At 45.0% G+C, this 16,378-nt stretch overlaps 1 protein-coding gene across 4 annotated transcripts in view; it reads right to left on the bottom strand.

The window, feature by feature from the left end:
- The window catches only part of RUFY3 (RUN and FYVE domain containing 3), a 45,113-nt gene extending 31,255 nt beyond the window's left edge, over positions 1-13,858 (bottom strand). For 2 of the 4 annotated variants that reach the window (XR_010788907.1, XM_066588795.1), the window contains exons 1-7: positions 13,664-13,857; positions 13,428-13,545; positions 6,122-6,223; positions 3,420-3,543; positions 3,175-3,236; positions 2,444-2,509; positions 132-201 (exon numbers count right to left, since the gene is read on the bottom strand). Coding sequence is in view for 3 of the 4 variants with exons in the window: in XM_066588795.1 (XP_066444892.1) it covers positions 132-201; positions 2,444-2,509; positions 3,175-3,236; positions 3,420-3,543; positions 6,122-6,223; positions 13,428-13,545; positions 13,664-13,823 (702 nt within the window). In the remaining variant the exon portion in view is untranslated. Of the gene's footprint in view, positions 1-131; positions 202-2,443; positions 2,510-3,174; positions 3,237-3,419; positions 3,544-6,121; positions 6,224-13,427; positions 13,546-13,663 lie in introns of all 4 variants that reach the window. The other 2 variants (XM_066588794.1, XM_066588796.1) reach the window with 2 other exon arrangements.
- Between the last annotated feature and the right edge of the window lie 2,520 nt (positions 13,859-16,378).

Below are 16,378 nucleotides of genomic sequence, written 5' to 3'. Positions count from 1 at the left end.
CTGTTTATCCAGATACATACATATAAACATATATACACACACACACACACACACACACACACACACACAGTACCTTTTTAATAGTATTGTTTTATCTGAATTCCCATTTTAGTGAACACGAATGAACATACCTCCTCAGTTAGTTTGGTGTTGGATTTCTCTAAGGCATCTACCTTTGTCTGCAAGTTGTTCACGGTGGCACTAATGCATTAAATAAAAAATAATTAAACAAATCTGACCTTACACAGTAAAGACAGACATATTTTGTCTAAAACATACCAACTGGTTACACTTTCCCAATCCTGAATCTTTATAATATTTGCACGTCTAACTCGTAAAGACACATGGCTAAAGATCAGCAGTCCTACAGCATGGAACAACTAACAGTCGTCCTCAACCAGTATTTCCACTAGGAACCACATTTTATGTTTGGATCCCCTTAAAGCAACCCTCCAGGAATGGAGAAACAAAGATGGCTGCACTGCTTCACTGACTACCTACTGCACAATATTAGTATGCACCATTAGGCTACACCTGCATTGATTAACTAGTGCTGTTCACATGGCCAGTCAGACCAATATGTAGTGTCTTAGACCGGTGTCACACAGTCGTAAGCGCATTTACACGAAAAGTTTTTTTTTTTGTGCAAACAAAATGCGTTCACAGAATACGCTTATATGAACAGACCCATTGAAATCAATGAGTTTTATTAACTGTGTATTGTGCGTGCAATTTTTCTGTGCATAATACACTGTGCAAATAAGTTCACGTGAATCCGGCCTTAGTCTACCAATGCATAATATTCTGCATCAGTCTGGATCAGGTCAGAGAAGTGGTTCGGCCAGCTTTCTCGCTCCAAGCTCGGAGAGTCGCTTTAACGCAACTTCACATGGAAGCGTTGGATAGTTTTGAGCATCAGCGGCAGAAGACAGGTCATAACATTACTACAACCCATTAAAGTCAAAGCGTTACTAAAACCCATTATTAGACTCAAAACCTTATCACCAAGGGCTCATTCACATGACAGTGTGCGTAAAATGCTGTGTGAGTGCACTACCCATGACAGCATATCTCACGGACACTGTTATGCATAGTGTGACTTTTTTTTTTGCCTTATTCCCCGCTCTGCTTCATAGCGGAGTTGTGTATGTATTAATGTATTGCATATGGACAGCTTTAAATACGCTAGCCATAGAAAAGAATAGTGCTCTTGTTGCATGATATGCAGTGAGATAGAGAATGCTGATTTTTTTCACATGCAGTATTTACACACTAATGTGAACGGATCAATGTGGGTCCATGTAGTTTCATCGACTCCATTCACTGCATGTCATGTGGCTGTGCATCGCATACGTAATAGGGCTTATTCACACGACAGTGATTTCGGTGTACAACAGTTATCAGTGTAAAAGCCATATTTTTCGGTCCTAGATGCTTTCAGTTACTCTTAGTGCGGTTCACTACAGTTTATTTTATGTACTCAATGTGAATAGAATTCACAACTGAGGGGCTGAACAGAAAGCAGTGAAATGTTCTACATCATGGGGGGGGGGGGGGATTCTCCCTAGCATTATAATGGCAAGTCCCATTTATAAAGAGAAATCCATAACCATCACAGCAAACTGACTGAATAAGGCTGATGTTACTCAGAGCACTGATAATGGGATAAGTGGAGTACATTAGAATTACTGCTCTGCTTGCGGCGAAGTCTGCACTTCTACTGTCAGCGGAACTAATTATCCCGTTAATTATTCATGCTCAGTGGTCCGTTAGCAGCAGATGTATACATTACAAATAAATGTAGGCAACATAGAATGTTGGGCTTTTTAAAGTATGGAGACTTTCTGAGTTTTCAAAATAAGTTAGACTTGTCTATATTTAAACAGTAACTGCATGACGATCGGACAATTTATTAGAGCAGCAAATATACAGACTAAGAAGTATCTATTAACAAATTCCAAGCAGCAGAATAGTGGCATTTCTGTAAATGTGCCCTTGTCATGAATTTATAGATTATACAAACTAAGGGCTTGGTCCCACGTGTGTACTTGCAAAACCTGTTACGAAGTGAATAGAATTCATTGATTTCAATGGGTCCGTTCACATGAGCATACTTTTTCACGTAATATGCGTGAAAGAAAAAAAAATGCGGAATGTCCCATAATGATGGGTATTTATGCGCTGCATGAGCCTTTATTTGCACAGAAAAATCAATGTAATTTCATGCATGTACAAATACACAGGGCATCTGCCCACACGAAAACACGCCAGAGTGGCTGAAAAAACACCGGCGTAAGCGATTTTCTGTTGCGCAAATATGCAGCGGATTTGCATGACCATAATGCGCTTATGCCCATGTGAACGAGCCCTGATATACTTGTTGATGAGACCAGAATACCCATTTAAGCTGCTGGCAGTGAAGCGTTAAATACTTATAATTCACCTTAACTGTCTGTTCAGCTCTTCCACGTAATTCTTCTGATCTAGTATCGCTGTTATTTGGACGTCTCTTAGAAAGACAATAAAAACAAAAAACAGTCATATACAAGCAAGAACAAGACAAATTTGATTAAAAGCACAACTGTTTGCAACCCATCAACCCATCAGTCTCCTTTTGTCATCTTCTCTTCCTCCAAAACTGCTTAATTACTGCTAAAATTCATCTTGGTAGACATGATGGACTAACCACTCCCTAACAGGTAAGATTATGTGCTGCCCATAGAAGTCTATGAAGATGTGAGGGGGAAGCAGAGAGACACACTGACGCAGCCAATAGTGTTTTGCCGTCTCACAGTTGCACTATTCAGTACTTCTCTATAATACCTTCCATAGTAACGCTTCTCTGTAGATGAAAGATGGTAGAAGAATCTCCTCTTCTCTGTGTGAGATATGCATGGGAGTGGAGAAGGGTATTGTCTCTCCTTGAGGAGAGCACCTAGAAGGTGAGCGAGGGTTCCCCACTACACAAACTCTGAACCTTCATTATGTAAATGTACATCCTAAAGCATTACAGGGTTAAATTGTAATTCACTCCAAATACGAATGCGCAAAATAGGACATTGAGAAGTTACAAAATATGTCATCCCTAAGAAATGTTGGCCATCCATTACGTTTTAAGTGGATAACAGCAAAAACTACAATCATCAAATTCTTGGTTTCTTTAGTCTCACTTACTCTTCACTGGATTTAGCAATAGGACCTTCTTTTAAGTACATTGAAAAATCAATGACTCCTACCTGAAAGTAAACAAAAACAGCGTCCATTAGTTCTTACAGATTACTGAGACAACGGTCCAAAAAAATAAAAAATCAAATGCTTCTTACTGACACAAAACACAGTCTTTAGTAAAGTTTAAAATTATGGACCGATGTACCACAGCTTAACAATGGGATTGCTTTTTCCCGTAATGCGAGGCTTACTTGTGAATCAAGGTCTTCCCCCTTCATGCAAAAATTAGCATCAATCACATTGAGTCCAACTAAAAGGCCAGAAATAATAGCCCCTTCCTCCTCCATCATTAGTGCATTGGGTTCATAAAATTCACTGCAACATAAAAAGGACAATTGTTAAACGGTTCTATAATAGTTTAAACAAACATCGCAGATAAACAATGATGCAATTACAATGATGGATGTAGTTATTGATGTGCTGCGCTAGGTTTCAGCACATACCATATTTTTCGCTTTATAAGACGCACTTTTTTCCCCCAAAGTGGGGGTGGAATTGGTGCGTCTAATAGAGCGAACGTGCCGATAAGGATTTATCACACAGATGCTGGCCGAGTCAGCTACATAGCAGGGAAGGAGAGACGCCCGTATGTATAGCTCATTGGTGGAGGTGGGGGAGCAGCAGTATTTATCGCCGGCGGGAATCACCTGTACGTACAAGCAGCTCACCTCCCCTGTTATGGGGTGGACCCAGCCAGTAGCTGTGTGATGAGCAGAACCAGTAAGCTGTATTGATTGCTGTTGCAGCAGTAAGTCAATACCGTAGAGGAAGCCTACATATGACTTTTGCATGTGTCTGCTGCCATGCTGCCCCACTAATTTCTGGATCTCGCTGCATTCATGAGGCTTCAATTGACAAACAGAATTGTAAGGCTTGTATGTAGTTGAGTGTGTGTGACTATATTTATATAGAGTATAATATGTATGCAAGTGTAAAACAGATCAATGTATGCATGCATGCCTGCCTAACAGTGTTCATACAGTGATCTTTCACTATACTAAGGACCCATATTCACGGGCAGGTCGGATACCGCCTGCGGGAGCCCGCAGCGGTATCCAAACCTGCCCGCGGACATTTTTTTTTTCACCTGTCCGGATCCTGTTCGGGTCTTATGTCCCTGTCCAGATCTTTTCTTCTGCACTGCGTATGCAGTATATATATATATATATATATATATATATATATATATATATATATATATATATATATATATATATATATATTTTTTTTTTTTTTAACCCCTGCTTTCCTACAGTATCCGTGGCCCGTCTGCAACTGAATCGCAGGCTGGCCGTGGATTGGATGGCTTCCATTGACTTCAATAGAAGCCATCCATGCGGGAACCACAGGAAAATGGAGTATGCTGTAATTTGTTTTCCGGGCGAAAAGGTCTGCAAAAGAAATGCTTGCTTTAATGCATTTGCAGGATGACCATGCATCCCTATGGGGGCCTTGATTTGCGGATCGACTATGCGGATTTGGCAAATCAAACCTGCCTGTGGACATTGGGCCTTAGGGATTCTGTCTGGAGACTGTCAGAAGTGCAGAAAATAGCACTGTGATCAAACCCCCGAACGGAACCATTCATTTGCATTGGTGAAACAAACATAAGTTTAGTGTCCGTTTGACGAATTCTTTTGTAAGGAGGACATCAAAGTGGTGCTCGTTTTGCTAATGAGTGTGAACAGTTCCAACTGGAATCAATGATCTGCCCACGTAATGCATTGACATTCTGGGTCCTTATAGGAGATCTTTTTTTCAAGGTGGTACTACTGCTCTTTATTCCTCCCTCACTGTCTTGTCTGTTGCCTTGTTCAAAATATATTTTTTCCCATTTTCCTCCTTTAAAACCTAGGTGCATCTTATAACAAAATAGCAATTTTATGGGGAACAATGCTATTTTCATCAATCCAATAGACCCGATTCTATATAAAAAGGTAAAGCCATTGACATATCCTGATGATGAGAGCTTTTGTTGGTCTGCTTTACAAAGTAATGGAATCTATTGGAAAATTACTTTTTGCAGCATTTAATTTGCAATGAAAGATTTTCTGATGTTACAATAACTACCCTCCCCCAATCACAACCATCAAGTACCATGTTCTGCACAATTCATCCTAAACACATTGGAAATCAAGGTTTTTATTCTATCGATAGAAGCTGTACATCCACATTTTTCTACAATAAACATCCTATGCCACCGAATTTACAGAATAAAACGATCTTCCTAACCTCCACTTCTGTTAAAGATTACCCGAGGCCACGCAGCTACGCAGTCCCTCCACCCCATTGTTAGTTCAAGGATTCCCATTGGATTTGCAGTAAACAATTCACAATCAATGAGAGAAAATTTGCTCTGCTGCCAGATGCATCCCAGATTCCAGGCCGTACTGCTTTCTACACCGGCTTCTTTCTTTATAGGTCTTAAGGCCATTTTTTTGTATTCGGATCAAAATTTGATTTTGGGTGCAGATATTCAGGATGCATTACTAACTACGGCTTGCAGCAGTAGCCACAAGGCAATATAAGTTACCGACATACCTTCATTACATGCAATAAATAATTACTCACAATTTTAAGTGAAATATGACTTGAAAGGTTAATTAAATTCTGTACAAATTATAAAACATAGAACACAGTAAGGTGTTTTTTTTCTGTTTTTAAAAACACACAGTGCAAAGGAATTTGAATAGATTCTGTGGCTTGACATAAAATTAGATTGTTTTTACTGCTCATGATTTAGAAGCAGCACTGTGGACCCCAACTAACACCGAAACTCTCGGAACTGCATTAAGGAAAAACAAGTACCTCATCATGAAAGATAATCTAGAATGATGAAGTACATGTTTGATAACCTCTAATCTAGAAAGAAAATCATCAAATGTAATGTTACCTCATGAGGTCCTTTCTATTAATTAGGGCTTTCATGTATTCGGAGAGCTTTTTCTGCATTAATGCCAGACGCAGCCATGCCCGCCCTCTGCCCACGGGGGTTCTAGCAGCAAAAAGAAATAAATTCAGCATCAAAATACACAATAATGAGAATTATTTAAACACTTTAAAACAATCAACAAGTTGCTACAGATCACATCTAGTACATGGGGGTAAATATTACACGGTTTAATCATAACATGAATATGGACATCCAAAATGATAAACCATAAACATATTAAAATAGAAATGCTTAATAAATTGCTTAAAAGTGGTTTTTATACTGAACATAATTCTTCCTCTTTCTGGTCATGGAATATTTTGAACAGTTTTGGCCTTCGGTACTGAAAGACACATCAGAGCTTGAGCGAGTACAAAGACGGGCAGCTAAAGTAATAAATGGAGTGGGCGGACTATAATACTCAGACATTGGGGTTATATAGTTTAGAAAAAAAAGGGGGGTTGAGGGGTGACCTAATAACTATGTATAATATATCAGGGGACAATACAGAGATCTCTCCCATAATCATTTATACCCAGGAGTGTGACCATAACGAGGGGGCGCCCTCTATATCTAGAGGAAAGAAGGTTTCTTCACGGATACAGAAGGGGGTTCTTTACTGTAAGAACAATGAGTCTATGGAACTCTCTGCCTGAGGACATGGTAATGACAAATTTGATAAAAGTTCAAGGGCCTCAACGTCTTTCTTGAGCAATACAATATTATAGGTTATAATTAGAGATGAGTGAGCACCAAAATGCTCGGGTGCTCGTTACTCGAGTCGAACTTCCCGCGATGCTCGAGGGTTCGTTTCGAGTAACAAACCCCATTGAAGTCAATGGGCGACCCGAGCATTTTTGTATGGGACCTATGTTCAAGAATGTTCAAAATTCAAGAAAGTGAAGGGAAAGACACAGAAACGGATAGGGCAGGCGAGGGGCTACATGTTGGGCTGCATCTCAAGTTCCCAGGTCCCACTATTAAGCCACAATAGCGGCAAGAGTGGGCCCCCCCCCCCAACAATTTTTAATTCTGAAAAACCCTCATTAGCAAGGCATACCTTAGCTAAGCACCACACTACCTCCAACAAAGCACAATCACTGCCTGCATGACACTCCGCTGCCACTTCTCCTGGGTAACATGCTGCCCAACCGCCCATTTCAGTATTAGTAGCAGTCAAGACAGGCCCCAGTAACAATTCCAAAGCAGCAGTATAGGGGGAGCACAGTATTAGTTCCATTTCAGTAGTAGTAGCAGTCTAGACAGGCCCCAGTAACATATCACTAGCAGCAGTATAGGGGGGAGCACAGTATTAGTTCCATTTCAGTAGTAGTAGCAGTCTAGACAGGCCCCAGTAACATATCACTAGCAGCAGTATAGGGGGAGCACAGTCTTAGTTCCATTTCAGTAATAGTAGCAGTCAAGACAGGCCCCAGTAACAATTCCGAAGCAGCACTATAGGGGGAGCACAGTATTAGTTCCATTTCAGTAGTAGTAGCAGTCAAGACAGGCCACAGTAACATTCCCGTTGCAGCAGTTTAGGGAGATAACAGTCTCTTTCACATTTCAGTAGTTGCAGTATAGACAAGGCCCCAGTTACATTTATGTAGCAAAAGCGTAGGCCAACCCCACACACCTTGCTGTACCATGAGTGCAGGCGAAGCCCATAAAAATTACTAGGATTACACTGTAGGCGAGGGCCCAAAAAAATTGGTGTACCAACAGTACTAATATACCTCAGAAAAATTGCCCATGCCCAACCAAGAGGGCAGGTGAAACCCATTAATCGCTTTGGTTACTGTGGCTTAATTTGTAACTAGGACTGGAGGCAGCCCAGTTAAAATAAAAATTGGTTCAGGTGCAAGTTTCAACGCTTTAATGAGAATTGAAACGTATAAACATTGTTTACAAAAGTCATATGACTGAGCCTTGTGGGCCTAAGAAAAATTGCCCGTTCGGCGTGATTACGTGAGGTTTCAGGAGGAGAAGCAGGGAGAGGAGGATGAATATAATACACAGATTGATGAAGCTAAAAGGTCCCCGTTTTTTATGGTGATAGAGAACGATGCTTCCATCTGCGGGTGCAGCCTACATATTGTTTAGGTACCGCTGCTGTCCGCTGGTGGAGAAGAGAAGTCTGGGGAAATCCAGGCTTTGTTCATCTTTATGAGTGTAAGCCTGTCGGCACTGTCAGTTGACAGGTGGCCACACTTATCCGTGCTGATTTCCCCCAGCCGCACTAAACACCCTCTCTGACAAGACGCTAGCCGCAGGGCAAGCAAGCACCTCCAGGGCATACAGCGCGAGTTTAGGCCACGTGTCCAGCTTCGACACTCAGTAGTTGTACCTTGCAGAGGCGTCACGGAGGATGGTCGTGCGATCAGCTACGTACTCCCTCACCATCCTTTTACAGTGCTCCTGCCGACTCAGCCTTGACTGGGGAGCGGTGACACAGTCTTGCTGGGGAGCCATAAAGCTGGCAAAGGCCTTGGAGAGTGTTCCCCTGCCTGCGCTGTACATGCTGCCTGATCTCCGCGCCTCCCCTGCTACCTGGCCCTCGGAACTGCGCCTTCTGCCACTAGCGCTGTCGGATGGGAATTTTACCACCAGTTTGTCCACCAGGGTCCTGTGGTATAGCATCACTCTTGAACCCCTTTCCTCTTCGGGTATGAGAGTGGAAAGGTTCTCATTATACCATGGGTCGAGCACTGTGTACACCCAGTAATCCATAGTGGCCAGAATGCGTGTTACGCGAGGGTCACGAGAAAGGCATCCTAACATGAAGTCAGCCATGTGTGCCAGGGTACCTGTACGCAACACATGGCTATCCTCACTAGGAAGATCACTTTCAGGATCCTCCTCCTCCTCCTCAGGCCATACACGCTGAAAGATGACAGGCAAGCAGCATGGGTACCCTCAGCAGTGGGCCCGGCTGTCTCTTCCCCCTGCTCCTCCTCAGGCTCCTCCCCCTCCCCTTCCTCAACGCGCTGAGATATAGACATGAGGGTGCTCTGACTATCCAGCGACATACTGTCTTCCCCCGCCTCCGTTTCCGAGCGCAAAGCGTCTGCCTTTATGCTTTGCAGGGAACTTCTCAAGAGGCATAGCAGAGGAATGGTGATGCTAATGATTGCAGCATCGCCGCTCACCATCTGGGTAGACTCCTCAAAGTTTCCAAGGACCTGGCAGATGTCTGCAAACCAGGCCCACTCTTCTGTAAAGAATTGAGGAGGCTGACTCCCACTACGCCACCCATGTTGGAGTTGGTATTCCACTATAGCTCTACGCTGTTCATAGAGCCTGGCCAACATGTGGAGCGTAGAGTTCCACTGTGTGGGCATGTCGCACAGCAGTCGGTGCACTGGCAGATTAAACCGATATTGCAGGGTCCGCAGGGTGGCAGCGTCCGTGTTGGACTTGCGGAAAGGTGCGCCGGGTCAGTCACACACGGTTTAATCTGCCAGTGCACCGACTGCTGTGTGACATGCCCACACGGTCTGACAAGTGTGGGTAGCTTTTCAGAAACCGATGAACCACCAAATAAAAGACGTGAGCCAGGCATGGCACGTGCGTGAGGCTGCCGAGCTGCAGAGCCGCCACCAGGTTACGGCCGTTGTCACACACGACCATGCCCGGTTGGAGGCTCAGCGGCGAAAGCCAGCGGTCGGTCTGCTCTGTCAGACCCTGCAGCAGTTCGTGGGCCGTGTGCCTCTTCTCTCCTAAGCTGAGTAGTTTCAGCACGGCCTGCTGACGCTTGCCCACCGCTGTGCTGCCATGCCGCGCGACACCGACTGCTGGTGACATGCTGCTGCTGACACATCTTGATTGCGAGACAGAGGTTGCGTAGGAGGAGGAGGGTGGTTTAATGGAGAAAGCATACACCGCCGCAGATACCACCACCGAGCTGGGGCCCGCAATTCTGGGGGTGGGTAGGACGTGAGCGGTCCCAGGCTCTGACTCAGTCCCAGCCTCCACTAAATTCACCCAATGTGCCGTCAAGGAGATATAGTGGCCCTGCCCGCCTGTGCTTGTCCACGTGTGCGTTGTTAAGTGGACCTTGCCAGTAACCGCGTTGGTGAGGGCGCGTACAATGTTGCGGGAGACGCGGTCGTGCAGGGCTGGGACGGCACATCGGGAAAAGTAGTGGCGACTGGGAACAGTAGCGCAGGGCCGCCGCCGCCGCCATCATGTTTTTGAAAGCCTCCGTTTCCACAAGCCTATACGGCAGCATCTCCAGGCTGATCAATTTGGCTATGTGCACGTTTAATGCTTCAGCGTGCGGGTGCGTGGCGGCGTACTTGCGCTTGCGCTCAAACAGTTGCGCTAGCGATGGCTGGATGCTGCGCTGAGAGACATTGCTAGATGGGGCCGAGGACAGCAAAAGTGAGGGTGTGGGTGCAGGCCAGGAGACGGTCGTGCCTGTGTCCTCAGAGGGGGGTTGGATCTCAGTGGCAGGTTAGGGCACAGGGGGAGAGGCAGTGACGCAAACCGGAGGCGGTGAATGGCCTTCGTCCCACCTTGTGGGGTGCTTGGCCATCATATGCCTGCGCATGCTGGTGGTGGTGAGGCTGGTGGCTCCCCGGCTGATCTTGGCGCGACAAACCTTGCACACCACTGTTCGTCGGTCGTCTGCACTCTCAGTGAAAAACTGCCACACCTTTGAGCACCTCGGCCTCTGCAGGGTGGCATGGCGCAAGGGGGCGCTTTGGGAAACAGTTGGTGGATTATTCGGTCTGGCCCTGCCTCTAACCCTGGCCACCGCACTCTTCCAACCTGCCCTGCTGCTGCACTTGCCTCCCCCTCTGAAGACCTGTCCTCAGTAGGCTTAGCAAACCAGGTGGGGTCAGTCACCTCATCGTCCAGCTGCTCTTCCTCCGAATCCTCTGTGCACTCCTCCCTGGGACTTACTGCCCTTACTACTACCTCACTGATAGACAACTGTGTCTCGTCATCGTCCTCCTCACCCACTGGAAGCTCTTGAGACAGTTGCCGGCAGTCCCCAGTCTCCTCACCCGGATCCCGGGAACTTTCCAAAGGTTGGGCATCGGTCATGAGAAACTCCTCAGGTGATAGAGGATCCATTTTTTCGCACTCAAGGCCGAGACCCGAGAACAGTTCCTGGGAGCCTGCCTGCTCTTCTGAATGTGTCATTAGCTGGGAGGGAGGAGGCTGGGAGAAGGGAGGAGCAGCAGCCAGAGGATTCAGGGATGCAGCAGTGGACGGCGTAGAAGACTGGGTGGTGACGGTGGATAGTTTGCTGGATGCACTTTCTGCCATCCACGACAGGACCTGCTCACACTGCTCAGTTTATAATAAAGGTCTACCACGTGGACTCATTAATTGTGAGATGAATCTGGGGCCCCCAGAAACTTGCCTCTCTCCTAATCCCGCAGCAGTAAGCTGCGATACACCTGGACCAGGAGCTCGGCCTGTGCCCACACCCTGACTTGGGCCTCCGCGTCCTCGCCCACGTCCTCTAGGCCTACCCCTACCCCTCAGCATGGTGTATTACGAGTAGAGCAGAAACAGAACGCTGTAATTAAATGTGCCGCTTATTGGCCTGTGGTTGGAGGTTGACTTCGCTTATGAAGCATACAGCAGAACCAGGAAACAATTATGCGCAAGCCTGTAGTCAGACCTAGGTGCGTATGACTGAGCTACTGGAATTCACAGGGCAGAACCAGTCAAGTGGCCAAAGGCCAGTGGTAGGCCTTAAGTATTTTGCTTCAATTTTTTAAAATGGTGAGGTGAAAAACCAGACAGACACCGTATGCAGCGTATATGTGTATACTCTTTCCCTCTGGCGGGATGATGGCGATCATGTAACGGACACAGCAGAGCCAGGAAACAATTATGCGCAAGCCTACTGTAACGCTTAGCTGGGTAATAATGAGCGACTACTACCCCCAGCAGACACGCAGTAAACTGTAGACGGTCACAGGCTTGGCTGTGTAATAATGAGCGACTACTACCCCCAGCAGACACGCAGTAAACTGAAGACGGTCACAGGCAGCTCAAATATAGTATTTTCTCCCCAATTTTTGGGAAAAAGCCCACTGCCTATATAGCCTGTATATGGATTTCCCTGTTGGAGGATGACTGTGGTTATTGAAAGCACAGTACAGCCAGAAAAAATTATGTGCACGGCTGCAGTAACACCTAGCTGGGTAATAGTGAGCGACTACTACCCCCAGCAGACACCCAGTAAACTGAACACGGTTACAGGCAGCCCAAAGATTTATTTTTCCAATTCTTTTGAAAAAGCCCACTGCTTTTATAGCCAGTATATCTCTTTCCCTGTACCACTGTCCCTGCCTCACCAGTACTGCCCCTATACTGAGTAAAATGACTGCAGACTGAGGACGCTATGGTCTGCACGCCCAATATACAAAAAAAAATAAAAAAATGTGCAAAACTGCTAAAAGCAGCCTCGACAGTACTACACGCGGTCAGATATGGCCCTAAGAAGGACCCTTGGGGTTCTTGAAGACGAAGATAACAGCCTAACACTCTCCCTATAGCAGCTACAGCAGGACGGCACTTTCCCTAATGTCTCTCAGCATGCATCTGTGGCGAGCCGCAGCCGACCCCAGTTTATATACTCGGGTGTTAGCTGATCTCCCCAGCCACTCACTGCAGGGGGGTGGGATAGGGCTGGAACTTCACAGGAGGAAGTTGTAATGCCTTCCCTGTGTTTCTATTGGCCAGAAAACGGCGCAAACTTTTCTGGGAAGAAAATGGAAGTGACTCGAACACCGCGTGGTGCTCGTCTCAAGCAACGAGCATCTCGAGTACCCTAATACTCGAACGAGCATCAAGTTCGGACGAGTACGCTCGCTTATCTCTACTTATAATCATTAAGAACTTGAAAAAGGGTTGGTTACATGGGAATTATTCTGATTGCCAAATTGGAGTCAGGAAGGAATTTTTCACTTAAAATGTGGAAATTGGCTCTTACCTCTTTTTTTGCCTTCCTCTGGATCAATATGGGGGGAGGGCAGGGAGTTAATAGGCTGAACTGGATGGACACGTCTTTTTCAGACTTGCATCCTCTGTTACTAAAGTAAGTGATGACAGGTTGTTAGAATATGCCACCACTGATTGTTGGGGGTCTGATTGACAGGTGCTCCACCAATTTACAAAATGAAGGGGCCAGCTTCTTCATGGATTTTATATAGAACAGACTGCCGTTACATTAAATAAAGGGAGCATCACTTTATTAAAAGAATAAACAAATACTGCAGTTGTTATGGAAAATGCCACTTACCTGAGACCAGGAAGGTCCTTTACACTAGCTGTTATCTCTGCTGCTTCTGGTACAAGTTTTTCCACCAGTTCCAAAGGACCCCAAAACGATTTATTCTGTCCTAGAAAGGTCTTCTTAGCTAACAAAGAACAGCATATTCCAAATGAAATGTGCCTTCTATACTGCATCATGTAAAGTGAAAAGATCAACTAGCCTTACAAGAAAATGTGGTCATAAGAAGGTGGTCGAGTTCTTACCTTTTAATCCGTGTTTCAGACAATGCTCCATCACTACAAAGAACTGCTGCAAAGGTGCATAGTCCGAATCCAGGGTCCGACCCAGATTCAGAGCGGACTCAATTAAGCCCTTTATACTCAACTTTGCCATATTCATAAGATTCATTCGTTCGTTAGCCATGAGATAATTGGGATCTGGAGAAAAAAACGACAAAAAGATAGAGATCACGGATTAAAGTACATATACTCAATGTTAAAGTTACAAACTTGTTGCCCTCTAAAAGTTTAGGTAGCTTGCCAGTCCTTATAAATCGGTTTCATTTTCTTGCACTTGTGGCATAATAGAAGAATCTAGTTACTGTACTGTTTCTAGCAAGCTCAGGCAGCTCAAACTTCGTATATGTTGTTGGAATATCAGACTGGATGCTTGACAGACGGTTATCAGATTTTGGCTTCAAAGAGAAGACAAAACCAAGGAAATGAGCTGACACTACAGAAACCAGGATTACAACTCACTGTTTCTTTCAACAGCTCTGAATATATACAAGTGAGAGACAGACGCGTTCTGTGTCTGTTCAAGTCAAATTGCTATTTTTCACTAAAGTATCCCAATAGGGTGGTCATTGTTCCCCTCTATACACAGGTGAGCGAATAATTACAGGCCACTGATCCAACACCTGCTATTAAATAGAATTGGTGGCTGTACTTAAAGGGGTTGTCTCACAGCAGCAAGTGGGGTTATACACTTCTGTATGGCCATATTAATGCACTTTGTAATATACATCGTGCATTAAATATGAGCCATACAGAAGTTATTCACTTACCTGCTCCGTTACTGGCGTCCTCGTCGCCATGGTTCCGTCTAATTTCGGGGTCTTCTTGCTTCTTAAGACGCGCTTGCGCAGATCCATCTTCTCCCTTCGGCTCCGCTCGGCAGCATCGCCAATTTGGCTCCGCCCCCTTGTACGCGTCATCACGTAGCTCCGCCCCATGATGTGTGCCGGTTCCAGCCTCCTGATTGGCTGGAATCGGCACGTGACGGGGGCGGAGCTACGCGATGATGCGTACAAGGGGCGGAGCCAAATCGGCGATGCTGCCGAGCGGAGCCTAAGGGAGAAGACGGATCTGCGCAAGCGCACCTAAAGAAGCAAGAAGACCCCGAAATTAGACGGAACCATGGCGACGAGGACGCTAGCAACGGAGCAGGTAAGTGAATAACTTCTGAATGGCTCATATTTAATGCACGATGTATATTACAAAGTGCATTAATATGGCCATACAGAAGTGCTTAACCCCACTTGCTTTCGCGAGACAACCCCTTTAAGAGCAGGATAGAGGTTGAGTTTAATACAAAATAATTGGAATTAGGCACCTACATATTTATGAGGCAGCTTTTTAAAATCAACTAGATTCAAATATATAAAGTTTAAAAGGTTTCAGGGCACATAATGTAGACTGTTTGCAAGCTCATCGCACTCAGGAAGGAGAGATTATATTAACAATTAAGGTTATGTTCACAACTCATTTGGGATTTCCATTTTCATGTTTTTTTTAATGGGAGTTTTTTTAACTAAATTTTTTTAACTGATCAATCCTATGCCAGAAACTGACGACTCTCAACATACCCCATTGGCTTTATAGGGGGATCTGATTGGATTGTGTCAGACCTGCATTGGACACAGTAGAGCCTCCAACGTAGGGGTGAACAAAGCCTAAAGGCCCATTTAGACAACGATTATCGCTCAAAAGCCATTTTTTGAGCGATAATCATTGCGTGTAAATGTGCCCATCTTTCACTGTTCGGCCGAACTATGGAATTTAGTTCTGCCTGAAAACCATTGTTCAGCAGAACAGCTGATAAACAGGACCCCACGCTGTGCTCTGCCTGCAGAGAGAGAACAGCAGATTGCATTGTATCAGCTGTTCTCAGCTGTCAGCCCTGATGTAGAACAAAGTAAAAGTAATCAAGGAACAGCGGGTGGTCTGTTCCCTGATTACAACTCCTGGCGGCTAACACGCTGCTACTTGATACGAATAGGCATTAGTCCGAAGTAGTAATATATGCAAGATGATCGTTCAAAAGCCATCTCTTTAACGATCATCTTTGCAGTGTAAATGCACCTTAATGCCTCAAACAACTGAAATACTTAATAGAATGAAAACAAGAAATATCCACATCCGATACCAAGGCTATAAATTGGAAGTGGAATGATTGTTGCAAATTTGATACTTAAAAAAAAAAAAACAAAAAGGTCTGTTCCATTCTACGGTATGTGAAAAAAAAACAAACAAACAAAAAAAAACAAAAACACACCCTGCACTCTTGAGCTGATGTTCCCCTGGCTGTCAGTGACGACATTTTATCCAAAGATGGCAGCAGGAACGTTCAGGTGCAGAAAAACAGGTGTCATAATCTTTATTCCATCATCAGTAATCACGCAACGTTTCGGCCGTTACAAACAGCCTTTGGATAAAGTGTTGTGATTTTTGGAAAACCTGGGTCCGTTTCCTGGTTAACGGCTGTGCAGGGAGAGCCTCCCCTTGGATAAGGGTTTGCTGTAGTGCTGCAGGCACTTATGTGTTGTTGGAGTGTCAGTGACGACATGGCACGGCATGCAATTTGCAATGCGAAGTCTCCCATTGAAAACAATAAGGAGCAATTGCCAATCCTCAGACACAGCCGAAAGCACACAGAATGGGAACTTTACTAAAGAGATGGCAGTTTTTTTTGACTGG

Source organism: Eleutherodactylus coqui, unplaced genomic scaffold (genome assembly GCF_035609145.1).
Source record: "Eleutherodactylus coqui strain aEleCoq1 unplaced genomic scaffold, aEleCoq1.hap1 HAP1_SCAFFOLD_522, whole genome shotgun sequence".
NCBI classification, from domain to species: Eukaryota; Metazoa; Chordata; class Amphibia; order Anura; family Eleutherodactylidae; genus Eleutherodactylus; species Eleutherodactylus coqui.
The sequence above is the reverse complement of the archived record's forward strand: the minus strand, read 5'-3'. Positions and strand labels throughout refer to the sequence as shown.